Source organism: Musa acuminata, chromosome BXJ1-10 (genome assembly GCF_036884655.1).
Source record: "Musa acuminata AAA Group cultivar baxijiao chromosome BXJ1-10, Cavendish_Baxijiao_AAA, whole genome shotgun sequence".
Lineage (NCBI taxonomy): Eukaryota > Viridiplantae > Streptophyta > Magnoliopsida > Zingiberales > Musaceae > Musa > Musa acuminata.
Window position 1 is genome coordinate 30,675,792 of NC_088336.1, and position 18,003 is coordinate 30,693,794.

The 18,003-nt window shown below is 38.0% G+C and overlaps 1 protein-coding gene across 1 annotated transcript; it reads left to right on the plus strand.

Moving 5' to 3' along the window:
* The first annotated feature begins 1,736 nt into the window (after positions 1 to 1,736).
* LOC103969882 (callose synthase 5-like) lies at positions 1,737 to 17,699 on the plus strand. Its single transcript, XM_018819350.2, has 43 exons — positions 1,737 to 1,868; positions 1,977 to 2,356; positions 2,529 to 2,629; positions 3,045 to 3,166; positions 3,259 to 3,355; positions 3,466 to 3,576; positions 3,756 to 3,884; positions 3,980 to 4,072; positions 5,408 to 5,499; positions 5,588 to 5,720; positions 5,824 to 5,961; positions 6,126 to 6,202; positions 6,292 to 6,379; positions 6,462 to 6,590; positions 6,662 to 6,776; positions 7,726 to 8,057; positions 8,834 to 8,886; positions 8,986 to 9,046; positions 9,140 to 9,221; positions 9,304 to 9,353; positions 9,419 to 9,505; positions 10,315 to 10,437; positions 10,510 to 10,616; positions 10,703 to 10,787; positions 10,875 to 11,035; positions 11,758 to 11,881; positions 11,989 to 12,083; positions 12,183 to 12,306; positions 12,388 to 12,539; positions 13,110 to 13,219; positions 13,332 to 13,457; positions 13,531 to 13,599; positions 13,709 to 13,898; positions 14,211 to 14,322; positions 14,411 to 14,530; positions 14,610 to 14,725; positions 14,821 to 14,904; positions 15,079 to 15,191; positions 15,273 to 15,502; positions 15,654 to 16,451; positions 16,533 to 16,583; positions 16,649 to 16,834; positions 16,939 to 17,699. The coding sequence occupies exons 2-43, from the start codon at positions 2,131 to 2,133 to the stop codon at positions 17,167 to 17,169; spliced, it is 5,823 nt and encodes a 1,940-aa protein (XP_018674895.2). The 5' UTR covers positions 1,737 to 1,868; positions 1,977 to 2,130; the 3' UTR covers positions 17,170 to 17,699.
* Positions 17,700 to 18,003: the final 304 nt, after the last annotated feature.

The following is an 18,003-nucleotide window of genomic DNA, read 5'->3' on the forward strand; positions in this document are numbered from 1 at the left end:
AGAGAAGGGAAAAGAACGGAATGAAGAAAAATGAAAGTACAGAGAGAAGAGGAAAAAAAGAAGAAGAAAATAGGAATGAATTAGTCTTTCTTTAGGGGTGAACGGAGGATTAGATTGGGTGACCTAATATCTCTTCTCTTTTTTCTTTTTTTTTATTGTTCACATTTTTCACCTTTAAAGGTAATTTTAATCCTTTTATGTATCTAAATAATATCTTCTTTTTTTTACTTTAAGGCTAATAAGAGATTTATCCCAATCCTATTAATAATATCTTTTTGAAATATCTTTCATCATTCTTACTAACCAAATGATTAATTTATCCAAATGAAAGATTTCCTTCATTTGTAATGTTTTTAGGTTTAAAAAAAGGTATTTTTTTTTTAAGTACGTGGGGACTATTATTGCTTCTAGAAAAATTAATAAGTCTCACCTCTTAGGTTTGGTGTAAACTTTTATTAATAGGATTGGGAGTTAGGTAGATCATGTCATTCTAATTAATTCTATAGGTTTGGTGTAAACTTTTATTAATAGGATTGGGAGTTAGGTAGATCATGTCATTCTAATTAATTCTATGTTGAATTCTATTCTTCTTCGTCTATTGAGTATTTTTTGAATGTCAAATATTATCCTTGATAGGGTTATGAGACCCGTTAGAAAATTTCTTTTCTGAAGTGACGAGAAACCTCATTGTTTATGATTTATTACTTGAAAGGCTTGGGTATTGAGAATTTTACGATATTTAAACAAGTCTGTTAGCTTAGGGCTAAGTATGATTCTATTAATCCTTAGAACTTATAGTCTCTTCTAATATGCAAGGCTCTTGCGTGACAAGAAAATTTGATTATAAATATTTTACATCTTTGAGATGTTTTAATTCTTTTATAGAGAAGGAAATGAAGTTATAAACTAGTTAATTTCAGATTGACCAAAATACAATCAAAGTTATATATTTTTTTTTGAAGAGAAGAGTGGTCATCTCAGTTGGTCAATTTTTTAATGCTCTGATCGATGGAGCTCATTTTGTAATTTTATAGTTTAGCTAATATAATTTTGTTTCTTAGAAAAAAAATTTGTGTTTCTTGTGAAAAAATAAAGAAAAGAAGGGAAAAAAAATAGAAAATAGGAAGAAAAATAAAAAAAAAGGAAAAACAGAAGAGGATACAAAATATCAAGAAAAAAAAAACATATGAAAAAACCATCCATATCATTTTTAATTTTAATTTTTTTATGACTATTAGTACCACTGTGGGGCCACACTCCCAACGGGGGCTGAACGGACCCATCGCCTACTATGAGGGCTCCCGTCTCAACCCAACGTTGCCCGTACGCGAATCTGAACCCAGTTTCACCTTGGTCTAATCATGACCGTCCATTGCCTTTAATTGTCTCAAATTCAACAGGGAAAGAAATAAAGCTGGGGACCCCACTGTGCTCTAGAGAGCCGCACTCGACCCGGGACGTCTGCGGTGGGGGTTGTCGTGGGACCCATAAAGAAGTTTCCGAAAACACGAAACAGATCCCCCGCGTCGAGTGATCCGTTGGCGACCCTCCTACGTCGGGTGCATCAACACGGGCCCACCGCAACAACGACCCCAACGGCCAAGCGGACCCGCTCCCGCGTCACCTGCTGCGACTCGTCCGCGGAGCGGTATCACGCAGTGGGATCGGCCCACGTGTCCCGACGGGGGCAATAAGACCCCTCCTCACCGCTCGTCGAGACAAAAAGAAGGGAACAAACTCGGACCAATGACCCCTCTCGATGTGTTTCCCGCTGTTATTTCTTTCCCCCCGCACTTTCTTTCTGCGTCTTGTCATCTCCCTCTCGCTCGTTAGTCGCCCTTCCGCCTCTCGTTCTTCCGCAACGAAAGGTGAACCGTCCTCTCCTCCTCCTCCTCAAATCTACATTGATACGGGTGTAGAAGCTGATCTCTTTTCTTGTTATCCTCTCGTTTCAAATCTTGAATGGGTTTTTGCAGGCGATCGGGCGGTGGAAATCCCAAGAACGGCCGGCAGCCGTCATTACCTTGAAAACCTAGCAATTTTATCTTTGTTTCAACCGCTACTTCTCTGATCTATCTATGTCTGAGCTACTGCTGATACGTGCATATTGAGAGGAGAAACAAGTGCAAAATGACGGAAGGGTCATCGGCGTCTTCGTCGGAAACGGCAGCAGCGGTGCCGATGACGGGACCGCAAGTGCTGTCGCGGCGGCTGTCGACAAGGGGCTCTGCAATGGCGACCTTCTCCATGGAGGTCTTCGACAACGAGGTGGTCCCGTCGTCGCTCGGCAGCATCGCCCCCATCCTCCGTGTTGCGTCCGAGGTCGAGTCCGAGCGTCCTCGCGTCGCTTACCTCTGTACGTCCTCTCTCTCTCTCTCTCTCTCTCTCTCTCTCTCTCATACACAAGCGGTCGACCCGGAGTCGAACCGGAAACCCTAAACAAAGATTGACAACTGGGGGTTCCTTTTCAACTTTCTTGGAAGAAATCTGATATTCTTACGCCGGTTTTTGTTTGCGGTGGAACGCAGGCCGGTTCTATGCGTTCGAAAAGGCGCACAGACTCGATCCCAGCTCCAGCGGACGCGGAGTTCGCCAATTCAAGACTTCCCTCCTCCAGCGCCTCGAGCGGGTAAGATTCTCGCTCCCTCCCTCGTCCTTGGTTGCGAATGCCTCGGTTCTTGATGATTCGTTTCATTCGTTATGCGGAGATCAAACATCATATTATTAGAACTTGAAATGGTTCGATTCTGAATTGTTCGCGAATATTAAAGCAGCAACACCCTTGTCTCCATTTGTGCCTGGATTTCTTAGGTAGTTTATGCTGACTACTACTCTACCCCTCGTATGATTCTATTTTTTCGATTAAAATTGTGTGTCGATCATGGCTCTATGTTAAAGGCAATAGAACTAACGATTTTCGATGAACTAACTCGTTTTGTAGGGATTTAATTTCTTGTTTTTTTCCCAATATAAAAGGCTGATGTCACTGTCAAGTTGATTGAATCTGAATTTCCTGTGACAATCGTTTGGCTCCAACATTCCAGGACAATACACCGAGTCTTTCTAAAAGGGTGAAGAAGAGTGATGCAAGAGAAATCGAGAGCTTCTATCAGCAATACTACGAGAACTACGTCCGTGCTCTGGACCAGGGCGAGCAAGCAGATAGGTAGTTGGCTTTGACTTCGTTTCTGTTTGTTCATGATTCTACAGGAATTCTTGGATTTTTAGTCAATCGTTGTTTGTTCCTCTCACTGGCAGAGCTCAACTTGGGAAAGCTTATCAAGCTGCCGGTGTACTATTTGAAGTCCTCTGTGCTGTTAACAAAACTGAAAAAGTCGAAGAAGTTGCTCCAGAGGTTCGTCTCTGTGACTATGTATTGAGGAGCCTATTTACCGTCTTTTCTCACACCGCTTCTGCAATAGCCGCACGACAACCGTTTTGATCTTGATCTTGATCTTTGAACAGATTATTGCTGCTGCCAAAGATGTCCAAGAAAAGACGGAAATTTATGTCCCATACAACATCCTTCCCCTGGACGCTGCTGGTGCTTCACAATGTATAATGCAACTTGAGGAGGTATGGTATTACAGGCATCTTGCCTCTTTCAAGTATCCATGTCCAGGGTAATCTACTCAGGTGACATGCATTTCTTACTTGGAAATATGCTTCCGGAGCTAAATCAGCTGGAAAAGGATGCTCTGTTGTGGTAGATTTAAAGAAACTATTATTTCTAATGTACCTTCAACTTTTGACAGATTAAAGCTGCTGTAACTGCCCTGAAGAATACACGAGGCTTGAGTTGGCCTCCCTCTTTTGATCAGCAGAGACAGAAAACCGGAGACTTGGATCTACTTGATTGGTTAAGGGTCATGTTTGGGTTTCAGGTAAAACATTCAAAAAGAAGAGCAGCTATTCATTGTCTTTTTCTTTTATGAGGAACTTTGTATTATTTACCGTTGCTAATGCTTTTTTGTTCCAGAGGGACAGTGTGAGGAATCAAAGAGAACACTTGATTTTGCTCCTCGCCAATGTTCACGTTAGGCTGTCACCCAAGCCCGAACCACTTCACAAGGCATGTACATGCTTCATTATAACTGTTCTTAACAATAATAGGGTAGTTGGAGAAAATAGATGTCTGGAATTTTCTTTTTGAATGAGAATCTAAATAAGATGGCAATATTTTGATATAATTTCATTCTATAATGAAATGATGGCATGATATAGGCTAGTTTTATCTGCCTCTCTACATAGCGTTTGACATCATAAATGGGCCATGAAATCTTATTGGACGCACAAGAGTCTCTTTTGGTTCTATATCGTGGTTTTTCATTACTGCCTTCCAAATTTTAATTCTAATATTTACCATATTTTATTACTCTAGATACTAGGACATCTCTTTCTAAGATCAATGTCTTATGTTTTTTCTGTCATGCAAAACTCATTCTATGATGTGCTTTGAAACAGGTCATCTTCATTAAGTTTATTGAATTTTTTAATAACTACTTGCAGCCTAATTATAAAAAATGGATGAATTCAATATACCTAGCAGGTTCAACAATTTTGTTAAAACTTATTAGAGGAGATAGACATCAGAAGAGCTTGCATTTAGTAAGATCATTGACAATGATTTATTTGGTCTAGTTTGATGGTGATGTCCTAAATCTGCTTTGCTGATTCTACAAAGTTATTTAGACTTAGCAACATATTATAAAGTGTCCACTAAGATAGCCAAAGTCTTCCTCAAGTCAAAGTCGCTGAGAATATCAACGTAAAAATGATTACATCATCCATAAAGATAGCCAATGCATGGTTTATTCCATGGATTGATGTGCCGTGTCCTGTGCCCTATCATCGGACCATTGTCTGTTCTGTATGGGAAATTCCTAGCATTGCCATCTATTTGCGTGTGGAAGAAGTCAATCCTATTTAATGGTACCAGATGCAGCAAACAGTCATTACGCTGGTTCTATGACAGTATGCTGATTTTTCATGTACCATTCTGTAGCCAGCACCTCAATCCTTGTTTACTTTATAATTTACCGAAGTTGTCTACATAATTAATGATTTACATGTCACCAAATGGAATGCGCTAAATTTTCTTAGTTATTAATCACTTGCATGTCTATCGGTCTTTCATTTGATTTTGTTTAAATTGTAATTCTTAAATGATCTAGGCTTCTCATGGTGGAATTCTAGACCACTAATTCTCCATAAATTGTCACCCTCTGGCCTTTACTATTAGCCATTTGCACAGTTTGTTTGTTCATCCATCCTTGAGTTTTACAAGTTATCAAAGCAATGTCTTGTTTACAAGGTAGAAGACTTATCTATCTTCTCTCGCTACATTTTGCAATTATTTTTTATCATATAAAGTCTTGGCTTTAGCTAAATCAGTTCCCTGGCACAGCTGGACGATCGAGCTGTCGATGCAGTAATGAATAAGATATTCAAGAACTACAAAACATGGTGTAAATTCTTGGGACGCAAACATAGCTTACGGTACTATTATGTAAACCATTTTGATTCCATTTGTTCAGCGGTTGCTTTTAATTGCTTACGCAATCTTATTAAACATTTTAAATTTTAGGCTTCCACAAAATGCACAACCACAAGAGATTCAGCAGAGGAAGATCCTCTATATGGGCCTATTCCTTCTTATCTGGGGTGAAGCTGCTAACATTCGTTTTATGCCGGAATGCTTGTCATATGTATTCCATAACGTGAGACCTTTGTTTTGAAGATGCTTGCGTTTTGACTTCAATTGACATAATTATGTTATTTCTTAAATTATTTCTCTTTTAAATGAATCTTGATGAATGTTAGATGGCATATGAGCTACATGGCTTATTGGCGGGAAATGTTAGTGTTGTGACGGGGGAGAACATCAGACCTTCATATGGGGGAGATGATGAAGCCTTCTTGAAGAAAGTAATTAGTCCAATTTATCATGTGATTGAAAAGGTATGCTTCTTTATTAATTGAGATAAAAATAGATTGTACATAGTTAATAACCATGCAAATTTCAATTATGAAAAAGATTTCATAATCAATCCACATTACATCATATTGTTATTGTGGTCTCATCATCAACGGTTAAATAACTAAATTGTTATATTATTTTTCAGGAATCTAAGAAAAGTAATAATGGAAAAGCCCCACATTCAGCTTGGTGCAATTATGATGATCTAAATGAATACTTCTGGTTTGTGAATCTTATTTATATAAATATGTAATAGTAATATATTCTTTGATATTTTTATTTGTCTCTGTGATTAATCACGTAACTGTCAGGTCTATTGATTGCTTTTCGTTGGGGTGGCCTATGAGGGATGATGGAGATTTTTTTAAATCTATATGTGAATCAAGGCCTATGGTTTTGGTATAATGTGAATCTTCTCATGTTAAAATAATTGAATTAATTTATACAAATAGATTGGCATCTCACAAAGATTTAATTACAGGGCAAAAGTTCATCTCAAACTGTTTCTAATAGAAGGACGGGTAAATCTAATTTTGTCGAGACTAGAACATTTTGGCATATTTTTCGAAGTTTTGATCGTATGTGGACCTTTTATGTGCTGGCACTACAGGTATTATGATAGTTATATATTATTATTTATATTTATATCTGGTATATAATTGAATATTAGAACTTATTCAGGCAATGATGATTATCGCCTGGAGTGGATATCCCCTAAGAGGGATATTTCAGAAAGATATATTATATGAAGTTTCTAGCATTTTCATCACAGCAGCACTTCTACGCTTTCTCCAAAGTATGAATTCTTCTAAACCTTTATCATGTTGTCAGTCTCATTTTTTTTTTTTTAACTTTCAATATTGTTATGTGATTAATCTAATGAGCATGTTAACAGTACATTTAGATCCCCAAATATAATATTGTTAGGAGATACTGGTTAGCAAAAATGGCTTAACTTGCACCATGTTAAAATCACTAACAGGATTATCACCACTGTTTCGGAGATTTGAAATATGATTTGTTTCTTTTAAGTTTCAAAAAATTCTTTAGAGGATATTAATAAGAAAGATAGCAACTAAGGATTCAGCTTGATATATAAATAGTCTGCTATCCTGGGGACTAGGGAGCCTTCTGTTGCTTGTATATATATTTTCCTGATTAATATAAGTACTCTTCATCATGGATGTATTACCTAAAATTGGTTTGGCAGCAAGTCCATGCATGTTGTAGATTGAGCAAATTCAGTTGTCTAACTAGGTGATTTTTGCAACCTCCTATGACATTCACTAGGCTTGCAACGGAACCTTAGCACACTGTTCGGAACAGTTTTTTTTCCATTCCATTCCAAAAACTGGAGGTGATGCAAGATTTTCGACACAAATACAATGAAACTAATTTGAACGGCATAAGAAATAATAAAAAAAAATCAGTGCAACTTTTAAGATCCATATTGGTTATTGGGCGGTTCGGTACAGATTCAATATGTATAAAATGATTATGAATTATATGATTTTAAGCAAGGTTTCAGGTTTTGAACTTTGATTTGTACCATTCCTCGACCAAATCCAAAGGGGTCGACATAGGTCCAATATGTACTGGCTGGTGTAGTATCGGTACGCCGACACGCTAATCCACACATCCTTGGTTTTAAGTTTTCACTGCTATTATTTTATTATTCATCTGCAACCATGATACTCCCATTTTCAATTATTCAGCTCATATCACTGTTCCCATTGTCGTTACAGGTGTTCTGGATCTTGTTCTAAATTTCCCTGGCTATCACAGATGGAAATTTACTGATGTCTCGAGAAATTTACTCAAAATATTAGTTAGTCTTGCATGGGCCATAATTCTTCCTTTTTTCTATATTGACTCATCAACGATAAATTTTCCTTTGAATAATTTGGCAAACTGGCTTCATCGAGTAAGAGGGGTGCCACCTTTATATATTATGGCTGTGGTTTTGTACCTCCTCCCCAACTTACTAGCAGTGGCCCTATTCGTATTTCCTATGCTCCGAAGATGGATAGAGAATTCCGATTGGCATATTATCCGGTTTCTGTTATGGTGGTCCCAGGTACAACACCACCTCTCTTTCATTTCTAGTTTAATTTTAGTTTTATGTCTTCCCTCTGTTTAAGCTACAAAAAAGTCGCTTGATTTACATAAAAGTTGTGCTATCAGCTTTCTGTCTATCTATTGCTTGAGTTGCATAAGAGCTTTACTCAAAAAAGCAAGAACATGTGTTTAATAGTTGCTGCAAATTGTTTGGAGATCTCACTAAAATATTCCGAAGATCTACTGCAAATTGCTGCAAATAGCAAGAATATAAATATTCCGAAGATCTGGTGCATTTCATTCTATTTTCAATTTACAAAGGCTTTTACTCTAAAATACATTAAAACTATGTTTAGATACATTAAAACTATGATAGGTCTCAGGTTGAATCTGTGTAAATGTTATATTTAATATAACAAAAAATTTTAATTAAAAAATATCATATTTAAACAATGTGATGAAAACTCCTATCTAAGTTTATGTATGCAATTGGCACAACTCCATTAGTGATGAAATGTGTTAGGACTTATTGATTGACATGGTATCCCGTTTAAATATCCTCCAGTCATGAAATGTGCTGTATGGTAGATGCTATACTGATATAGCATTTTCGATTGAATCATTCTATACATGATCACAATGAAAGCTTTATGTCATGCCAACTCTCCTTGTCATATATTTTCGTAACGACAGTTGATGTGAATTTTGGAGTACTGTATGTAAAGTTACGTACAAGGACTATGCTTTTATTTTATGTTGTGCTTATTCATCAACTAAGCCCGTAATTTTTTTCAGCCAAGAATTTATGTTGGACGTGGTATGCATGAAAGTCAATTTGCACTTTTCAAGTAAGTTTGTCCGGAAAAATTATAGCCTTTTGAATTTTGATATACTGGCACTTTTTGCTTGTGTGAAACTGCTACCTGGATCTGTTTGTTTACTTTAAGGTATACATTGTTCTGGGTGTTGCTGTTTTCTTCCAAGTTTGCCTTCAGTTATTACATGCAGGTAGTGTATCCCTTTGTGTATACTGATTATAGTATAAAAAAAGATCTGATTTTAGGCATTCGTTGTCACCTGACATGTTTTATTGTCTGGCAGATACAACCTCTTGTGAAACCCACAAAGGATATAATGAATGTTCACCACATTCAGTATGCCTGGCATGAATTTTTCCCGAATGGTAATAATGCTTATCGTTTTCCAGTTTCTGTAGAGTCGTTGAGTTGAAATTGTTCAAGCTGTTGAGCTTCTGTTTCATGCAGCTTCTGAAAATCTTGGTGCTGTTGTCTCGCTGTGGGCTCCTGTGATTTTGGTATGCCTAAGCTTGTCATTTTTTTACTTTAAGATATGCGTACGACATCTTTAAATCTTTTTCAGGTTTACTTTATGGACACTCAAATATGGTATGCAATTTTCTCCACCTTATATGGAGGTGTTTCTGGAGCATTCGGTCGACTCGGAGAGGTATTAATCTTGATATACAGACATTCTTATAGCTTACACTGTTAATTTTGTTCGATATCTACAAGACATTACATCTATGAGAAATTTTACTTGGATGGTAGCCATTACTGGAACCGTCAGACGTCATTTCCTGTTGGTTTGTTTCCCACTATAACTATGTGGAATCTCTTGCTTACCACAAAAAGGAACAGAATATAATACCACAATTTAGTATTTCACTATCTATAGTGTTTATATATCCACAAGATCAGGAAGTCTTCATAAGGACACAAGTATTCAGTTTAAGTTACTACACATGCTTACAACCTACATTTGAGGGATTGGAATTTCCTAATAAGAACAGTCATATCACATGCTTACAAACCAAATCTACAAGTCAACTCCATCTGAAAAGAAAATATAAAATACAAATTGCACTAATCAGTTAGCGGACCCATTATTATAATACCAAAATAATTCAAAAATTATAGAGAATTTTGTTATAGTCCAAGCTAACATTACTTAAGAATGCAAAATGTAACACTGCCTTAGATACGCTCCGTTCTGCATAAAATTAATATATAACCGTAAAATAACTAGCTAATTCAACTATGACTTATTGTCCGAATGCCTAAATATTACAACAAATATCAAGAAAAATAAACTAATAATTTAATAAATCGGTCACTTAATCATATACCACAACTTATATATCGAATTCCCTACACCTAGGTAATCAATATATGGTCGATATTGTAGTGATTAACCCATTTTTAATCTGAAATCAACTCTTTCCTGATATTTGAACTCCTGCATCTATCTCCTTACAGATACGGACACTGGGCATGCTAAGATCGCGGTTCTACTCTTTGCCTGGAGCTTTCAACACTTACCTTGTACCATCTGAGAAAGCTCGTAACAAGGGATTCTCTTTCTCAAAGCGCTTTGCTGAGGTTCTCCTGCAACTGTTTAGTACATCAACATAAGATTTTAATCTTGCGCATCTAACACCTTGCCAAATTTAGGTCTCTCCAAACAAGAGAACTGAAGCAGCAAAATTTGCTCAGCTATGGAATGAAGTAATATGTAGCTTCCGAGAAGAAGATCTAATAAGTGACAGGAAAGGCCATAAGCTGACTTATATTATTCTTTGTTTTTCATTCAATATGTGTTGATTAATTTCCTGGAAGACTCAGACTGCTGCTCTTTTTATTTCAGGGAGGTGGATCTGTTGTTAGTTCCTTACTCATCAGATACCAGCCTGAACATAATTCAATGGCCACCATTCCTTCTTGCTAGCAAGGTCTTTATCAACACTCATTTGATGCTTCTTCAGTTCTTGCTACTGTCGATGTTTCATATTTTATTAATTCATCAACATATGAGACAGATACCAATAGCACTGGATATGGCTGCTCAATTTCAATCAAAGGACTCTGATCTTTGGAAACGTATCTGTGCGGATGAGTATATGAAATGTGCTGTTATCGAATGCTATGAATCCTTTAAATTGATTCTTAACCTTCTGGTAATTGGAGAAAATGAGAAAAGGTATGGTACAAATTTGTTGTTCCTCCAACTAGATTTTCCTTTTGAAATTTAATTATGCATCCATGTTATGGTCCATATTTAATCACTACATATTAAAGTCTTTAGCTGTTGGTGATTATTTTATTAATATTTCAGAAAAAGGGAAATTTTTTCCAAATTTAGGTATTATGAAATATAACAGAGCAAAGATTATTTAAATTTTATTGGACATTCTACAACTCAAGAAGTCAGATATCTTTTATCGTTATTGTTCGTTAACATATAGCTCCTATTTGCCCCTGAGCGGGTCAGTCTACAACAAGAAGAAAGCTTCTTGTAGGCGAATTCACATAACCTTTATGGCCATGAACCTAGCTCATCGAGTGCAATGACTGCAGGATCAGGGGCACTCTTCCAAGATTGTCATGGCATTTAGGAGAGTTTAGGAGATGGTAATGTTGCATACTTGTAGAAATCCAAAAATACATGAAAGCTTATGGCTGGTCCAATTGTATGTCATAGATTATTTTCTGAGGCAGCAATTCATCTTATAATTGATAAATTTTGTATGCTTAAACTTATCCACCTTGACATCAATCTTTATTTCAAGGTTGCCTCACTAAATCTCTCTTGTTTAAAAGAAAGGTGTCTTGGGTCAATGCTATTATTGAATACCTTCTTCCAAACTTGATCTATATCTGGTGCATGATCGTATTAACGTTACATTGGACATTCTGTAACAGGATCATAGGCATCATTATTAAAGAAATTGAAGCTAGCATTGCAAAGAATGCATTTCTCAGCAACTTCAGAGTGAATGCTCTACAAACACTTTGTAAGAAGTTTGTGGAGCTTCTAGGTATCTTGGTAAGTTACACTGCCAGCTAAAATATGCAAATAGATATCTCTGCGTGCTTCCAAGTTGTTGTTACTCTGTAAGGAGGATGACAAATACTTTGCAATCCTTATTGCAGAAAGAGGGTAATGCGTCTAAGCGCGATACAGTTGTGCTATTGCTTCAAGACATGCTAGAAGTTGTCACCCGTGACATGATGGTTCATGAGAATCGGTCGGTGACATATGACACCTTGTTCCTGAATGGCTTGATTAGTGAACGTTTTATGGAGATAGAATTCCTCTAACTTTTGTCATTAAATATTGCTCTCAGTGAGTTGGTCGATCTTGGCCACGGGAATAAAGATTCGGTACCCCGAAGACAACTTTTCGCTGGTACAGGTTCAAAACCTGCAATAGTATTTCCTCCCGTAATTACGGCTCATTGGGAAGAACAGGTGGGTATTAATGTTCTCTATTTTTTCAGTTGAAACAACTTAAGTTGAAGAAAAGCTACTCATTATCTACCATATTTTCAGATTAAGCGGTTGTACATCCTATTGACAGTAAAAGAATCTGCAGTAGATGTGCCTACAAACCTTGAAGCTCGTAGGAGGATAGCATTTTTTACAAATTCCTTATTTATGGAAATGCCACGTGCACCTAAAGTCCACAAAATGTTATCATTCAGGTTCGATTCTCAATTCTTAGAAACAGCAACCAGACTTTTCATGTCTTCATTTTATAGTATATGCCAGTGTCTTATTTGATATCCTGGATGTAAAATCATGAATGCTGCTGTCTTTTCAGGGGAATGAGAAAAAAAGAAATAACTCAAATTACTAAATCTTGGAATATTATAAGAAAACAAATGGCATTAAAAAATTAAGACTTTTTCTAATTGTAGATGGAAAATTTTTTCTGTTTTAGTTTGCTTTTGTTGGCAGCTATTTGGGAATGCACATCATTGATTTTCATCAGATAGGATTCATTGAATAACCTAATGCATGGAACTTAAAAGATATGAAACAGTGACCAATATAGTTTGAAATAATTGAGAGATCATGCAAAATATAAATGGTTGGTGGAAACCGCATGATGAAATCAACCACTTGTTTCAGTTTTTAGGGCAAGTGGCAAATGACTCATGGTAATTTTGTACTTAAGGTAATTTTCCTATGATGAATCATCATGCACGTGTATAAATTTGTGAATTCTCAAACATATTCCATTATACTCATGTAATTTGTATTGCTGGCAGTGTAATGACCCCTTACTACAGTGAGGAGACTGTATTTTCCAAAAATGATCTTGATTTGGAAAATGAAGATGGTGTCTCTATTTTATTTTACCTGCAAAAGATCTATCCAGGTTGTATTCTTTGCTTCTTTTTTTGATATAATGCATTGTAACTAGCTTACTTCATAGCTAATGAATTGATTCCTCGTTATTTTTAATTGGATATAATGCAATTTCTGTTTAGACGAATGGAATAACTTCATGGAGAGAATCAATTGCAAACGAGAAAGTGAGGTTTGGTCGAATGAGGAGAATGTTCTACAACTCCGCCATTGGGCCTCTCTTAGGGGACAGACACTTTGTAGAACTGGTAAAATGTTTCTTGCAAGTTGTCATTATTAAATAGCGTTTTCTACAGCTGTTGATATTGACCTGTCGTGCAGTTAGGGGTATGATGTACTATCGGAGAGCTTTGAAGCTTCAAGCTTTTCTTGACATGGCTGAGGAAAGCGGTGAGTAGTTCTTTTCTTTAATTTTGCTCTTATCTGATGCAGGTCTTTAATGTAATATTTCTTTTGGTAAGATTTCCTCTTAAATTTTCGTCATCTTTTGAACATGCAGAGATATTAAAAGGATATAAAGTAGTTACCGATCCAGCAGAGGAAGAAAAGAGGAGCCAAAGATCATTATCTGCGCAGCTTGAGGCCATGGCGGACATGAAATTCACATATGTCGCCACTTGCCAAATCTACGGACACCAGAAACAGTCAGGAGATCGACGTGCGACAGACATTTTGAACTTGATGGTTAAGTAAGTCAGTTTTAATCAAAGCTAATATAGTCTTTGGAATTTCTTTCTCATGCATAATATCTATAATTTTTTCCATCAATATCAACATTTTATATTGACAAAGCTCCACTAATTTCAAGCATGCAATAATTATGTTACTGTCGGATCCAGTTTGAATCGCATTTTCATCAATCTAGAAGTAGAAAACTTGTGTGTTACGAGGACAATGCAACTTATTCTGTCCATGCCTCACATAGACTCATCAAGAAGTATTAAACTTCATGCAGTTCAAACAAGACCTAAAAATAAAAAAATATATATATACAAATGCAGCTATCCTTCTCTTCGTGTTGCATACATTGATGAAGTTGAGGAGACAGATGGCGAAAAGGTTCACAAGGTCTACTACTCTGTGCTAGTTAAAGCTGTTGACAACCGTGACCAGGTAAAAAAAAAAGATTTCGTGTTGAATTCATATTCTTTAGGAACAACATTATGAAATACTAACATGTCGTGTAATTTTCTTCTTTAAGGAAATATACCGTATAAAATTACCAGGATCAGCAAAGATAGGTGAAGGAAAACCAGAAAATCAAAACCATGCAATCATCTTTACTCGTGGCGAAGCTCTTCAGACTATTGATATGAATCAAGTAATGAAGAAATTCTGGAATAAATGCTGATTCATCTGGCTTTAGCTTATCATTATTTCACAATTTATGATTTTTTTAGGATAACTATTTGGAAGAGGCACTTAAAATGCGCAACCTTCTGGAAGAATTCAATGAAGACCATGGACTTCGTCAACCTACCATTCTCGGTGTACGTGAGCATATTTTCACAGGAAGGTAAAATTGCTTGATTAGTGGCGAAGGAAGATTACATTTATTCGTTCCATAACATGGATATATTGGTTCATGAATTAACAAAATTTCCATTGTAGTGTATCCTCTTTGGCGTGGTTTATGTCAAACCAAGAAACCAGTTTTGTAACAATCGGACAAAGAGTCCTTGCGAGTCCACTGAAGTGAGTAATTTTTTCAAGTTATTTATTTTCATGCGACCTGGTTATTCTTAAAAGATTTTCTCTCTCGGTATAGACATACACTGTTAGATGGTTGGACCAATTTTCCTCGGATTGGTAATGGCGTGCTAATATTTGATCTGCTTCCTGACTTGGCTTTTCTGACTATTTGGACAGAGTCCGGTTTCACTACGGTCACCCGGATGTGTTTGATAGAATTTTTCACATCACTAGAGGCGGCATCAGCAAGGCATCTCGCGGGATCAATTTAAGCGAGGATATATTTGCTGGTGACTTTCCTGTCAATTTGTTTCTCTTGCTTCCAATAAATTTATCTGTTCATCCTACCTCTCACCGCTCCTCGCCCTCAGGCTTCAACTCCACTCTCAGACGTGGAAATATCACACATCACGAGTACATCCAGGTCGGAAAAGGTCGTGATGTTGGACTCAACCAAATCTCACTCTTTGAAACAAAAGTGGCTTGTGGCAACGGAGAGCAAATACTTAGCCGAGACATCTATCGTTTGGGCCATCGCTTTGACTTCTTCCGTATGCTATCCTGTTACTTTACGACTGTTGGCTTTTACGTCAGCTCAATGGTAACCTCACTTTCTGCCCTCATATCTACTAGCGTATAAACAACCCAATAAATCCTTGGATATGGTAGAAGCAGTTCATTTCTTTAACAGCAACGTAATTATTAATTTGAATAAAGCTCATACTTCTCGTCATCCTTTGGCCAATATGCAGGTGGTTGTAATCATAGTCTATGTCTACTTATATGGAAGACTCTACTTGTCACTAAGTGGGCTGGAGAGTGCAATTATGAAGCAGGCAAGGATGAGAGGGAACAACGCGCTAGAATCAGCAATGGCATCACAGTCCATGGTTCAGTTAGGTTTACTGATGGCCTTGCCAATGGTCATGGAGATCGGACTCGAAAGAGGATTCCGAACTGCCCTCGGTGACTTCATCATAATGCAGCTTCAACTCTGCGCCGTTTTCTTCACCTTCTCCCTCGGGACGAAGTCGCACTACTTCGGACGCACAGTCTTGCATGGCGGCGCAAAATACCGAGCCACCGGTAGAGGCTTCGTCGTGCGGCACGTAAAGTTCGCTGAGAACTACAGGATGTACTCCAGAAGCCATTTCGTGAAAGGGGTGGAGCTGATGGTGCTGCTGATAGCGTATCAGATTTATGGAGTTGCGGCAACTGATACCACCGCTTACCTCCTCCTGACTTCGTCCATGTGGTTCCTAGTGGGGACGTGGTTGTTCGCGCCGTTCCTGTTCAATCCCTCTGGCTTCGAGTGGCAGAAGATAGTGGACGACTGGGACGATTGGTCCAAATGGATCAACAGCCGGGGAGGCATCGGTGTGCCGGCGAACAAAAGCTGGGAATCCTGGTGGGATGAAGAACAAGAACACCTGCAGTCCACGGGGTTCCTGGGGCGTTTCTGGGAGATCGTCCTCTCCCTGCGCTTCTTCCTTTTTCAGTACGGCATCGTGTATCACCTGAACGTCGTCAACGGCAACAACAGCATCATCGTAAGCATTTCAAGCTCACTCTGGTCCATCGTCTTTTCTCTTTCACTAGACTCTTTAAACATACCTTCTTCCATGGATCAGGTGTATGGACTCTCCTGGCTGGTGATCGTCGCAGTGATGTTGATTCTCAAGGTCAGTTCTGTTGGATTATCTTTTTCGGTGACTGGTTTTCGCTGAACCGGAACTCCTGCGTGCAGGTGGTATCGATGGGCAGGAAGAAGTTTAGCGCAGATTTCCAGCTCATGTTCCGGCTTCTCAAGCTGTTCCTCTTCATCGGCTTCGTCGGAACCCTGGGCATCCTCTTCACCCTGCTCCATCTAACCGTGGGCGACATATTCGCCAGCCTCCTGGCCTTCATGCCTACCGGATGGGCGCTGCTGCAGGTAAAGCTAGCACTCATTTGTAGGACCTTTTGCTGCTACCTCGCCATTCGCGCAAAGACACTAATAGCCGAAACCCCCGGCATGGGATGGTGTCACTGGAGCAGATATCGCAGGCGCTGAGGCCGCTGGTGAAGGGAGTGGGCTTGTGGGGCTCGGTCAAGGCCTTGGGTCGGGGCTACGAGTACGTGATGGGATTGGTGATCTTCACCCCGGTCGCGGTCCTCGCCTGGTTCCCCTTCGTCTCCGACTTCCAGACCAGGCTGCTCTTCAACCAGGCCTTCAGCCGAGGGCTGCAGATCTCGCGCATCCTGGCCGGTGGCAAAAAACACGACTGAGCTTAGGATACGCCCGCCCCTTCCTAGTTGCAATTTTGATCCATCTCCATAGCCATAGTCACATTCCAATGTGCACCAGAATGAATCATCAAATCGGAAACACAACTCTCCAAGAAGTTGTGTTTCTCCATAGCCAGAGATCCATCTCCATTTTTTTTTTTATTCTTTTTACTCTGGCTGTTCCTTCCTCCTGTTGCGACCTCTTGAACCATGTCGTTCAAGATGAGTGAGTAGAAGTTGACCTCAGACTAGATGGGGGCCTTCACCCTTAATCCAATTTTTCTTTCAAATGAAATGGATATTTATCCCAATTTTGCATATGGATCTCAATAGGTTCGATCAATAAAACTTATTCATTCTTAGTCAGTACTAGCTCTGGATAATCTACAGAAGAAAGCCGGTGCTTAGAAGGCCTCAGAGATACTCTTTTGCATGTTGAATATATTGTCACTAGTATGTTTTCACTTATACAATGTCAGTACTCTTTTGTATACTTTCAAACCATTATTTCTAGCAGTTGCTCGCTTACACGTGTACAGAACTGAAACATCTCCGAAGTTATGTGCACTCGTATTACATTTCTTTTTTCTTTCATGTTCATTTCCACCTTTGTACTTGAAACCCATTCGATACATGCAACCATAATAACAAATAGCATATATATATATATATATATATATATATATATATATATATATATATATATATATATATATATATATATATATAGACCATGTGCCATGAATGGCGCTTCTTATGCTACATCTTTTCTCGGTTTAAAAGTTAGTTGATAAAGAAAATTATTTAGATAATTGTGCAATTAATTGAACAAAT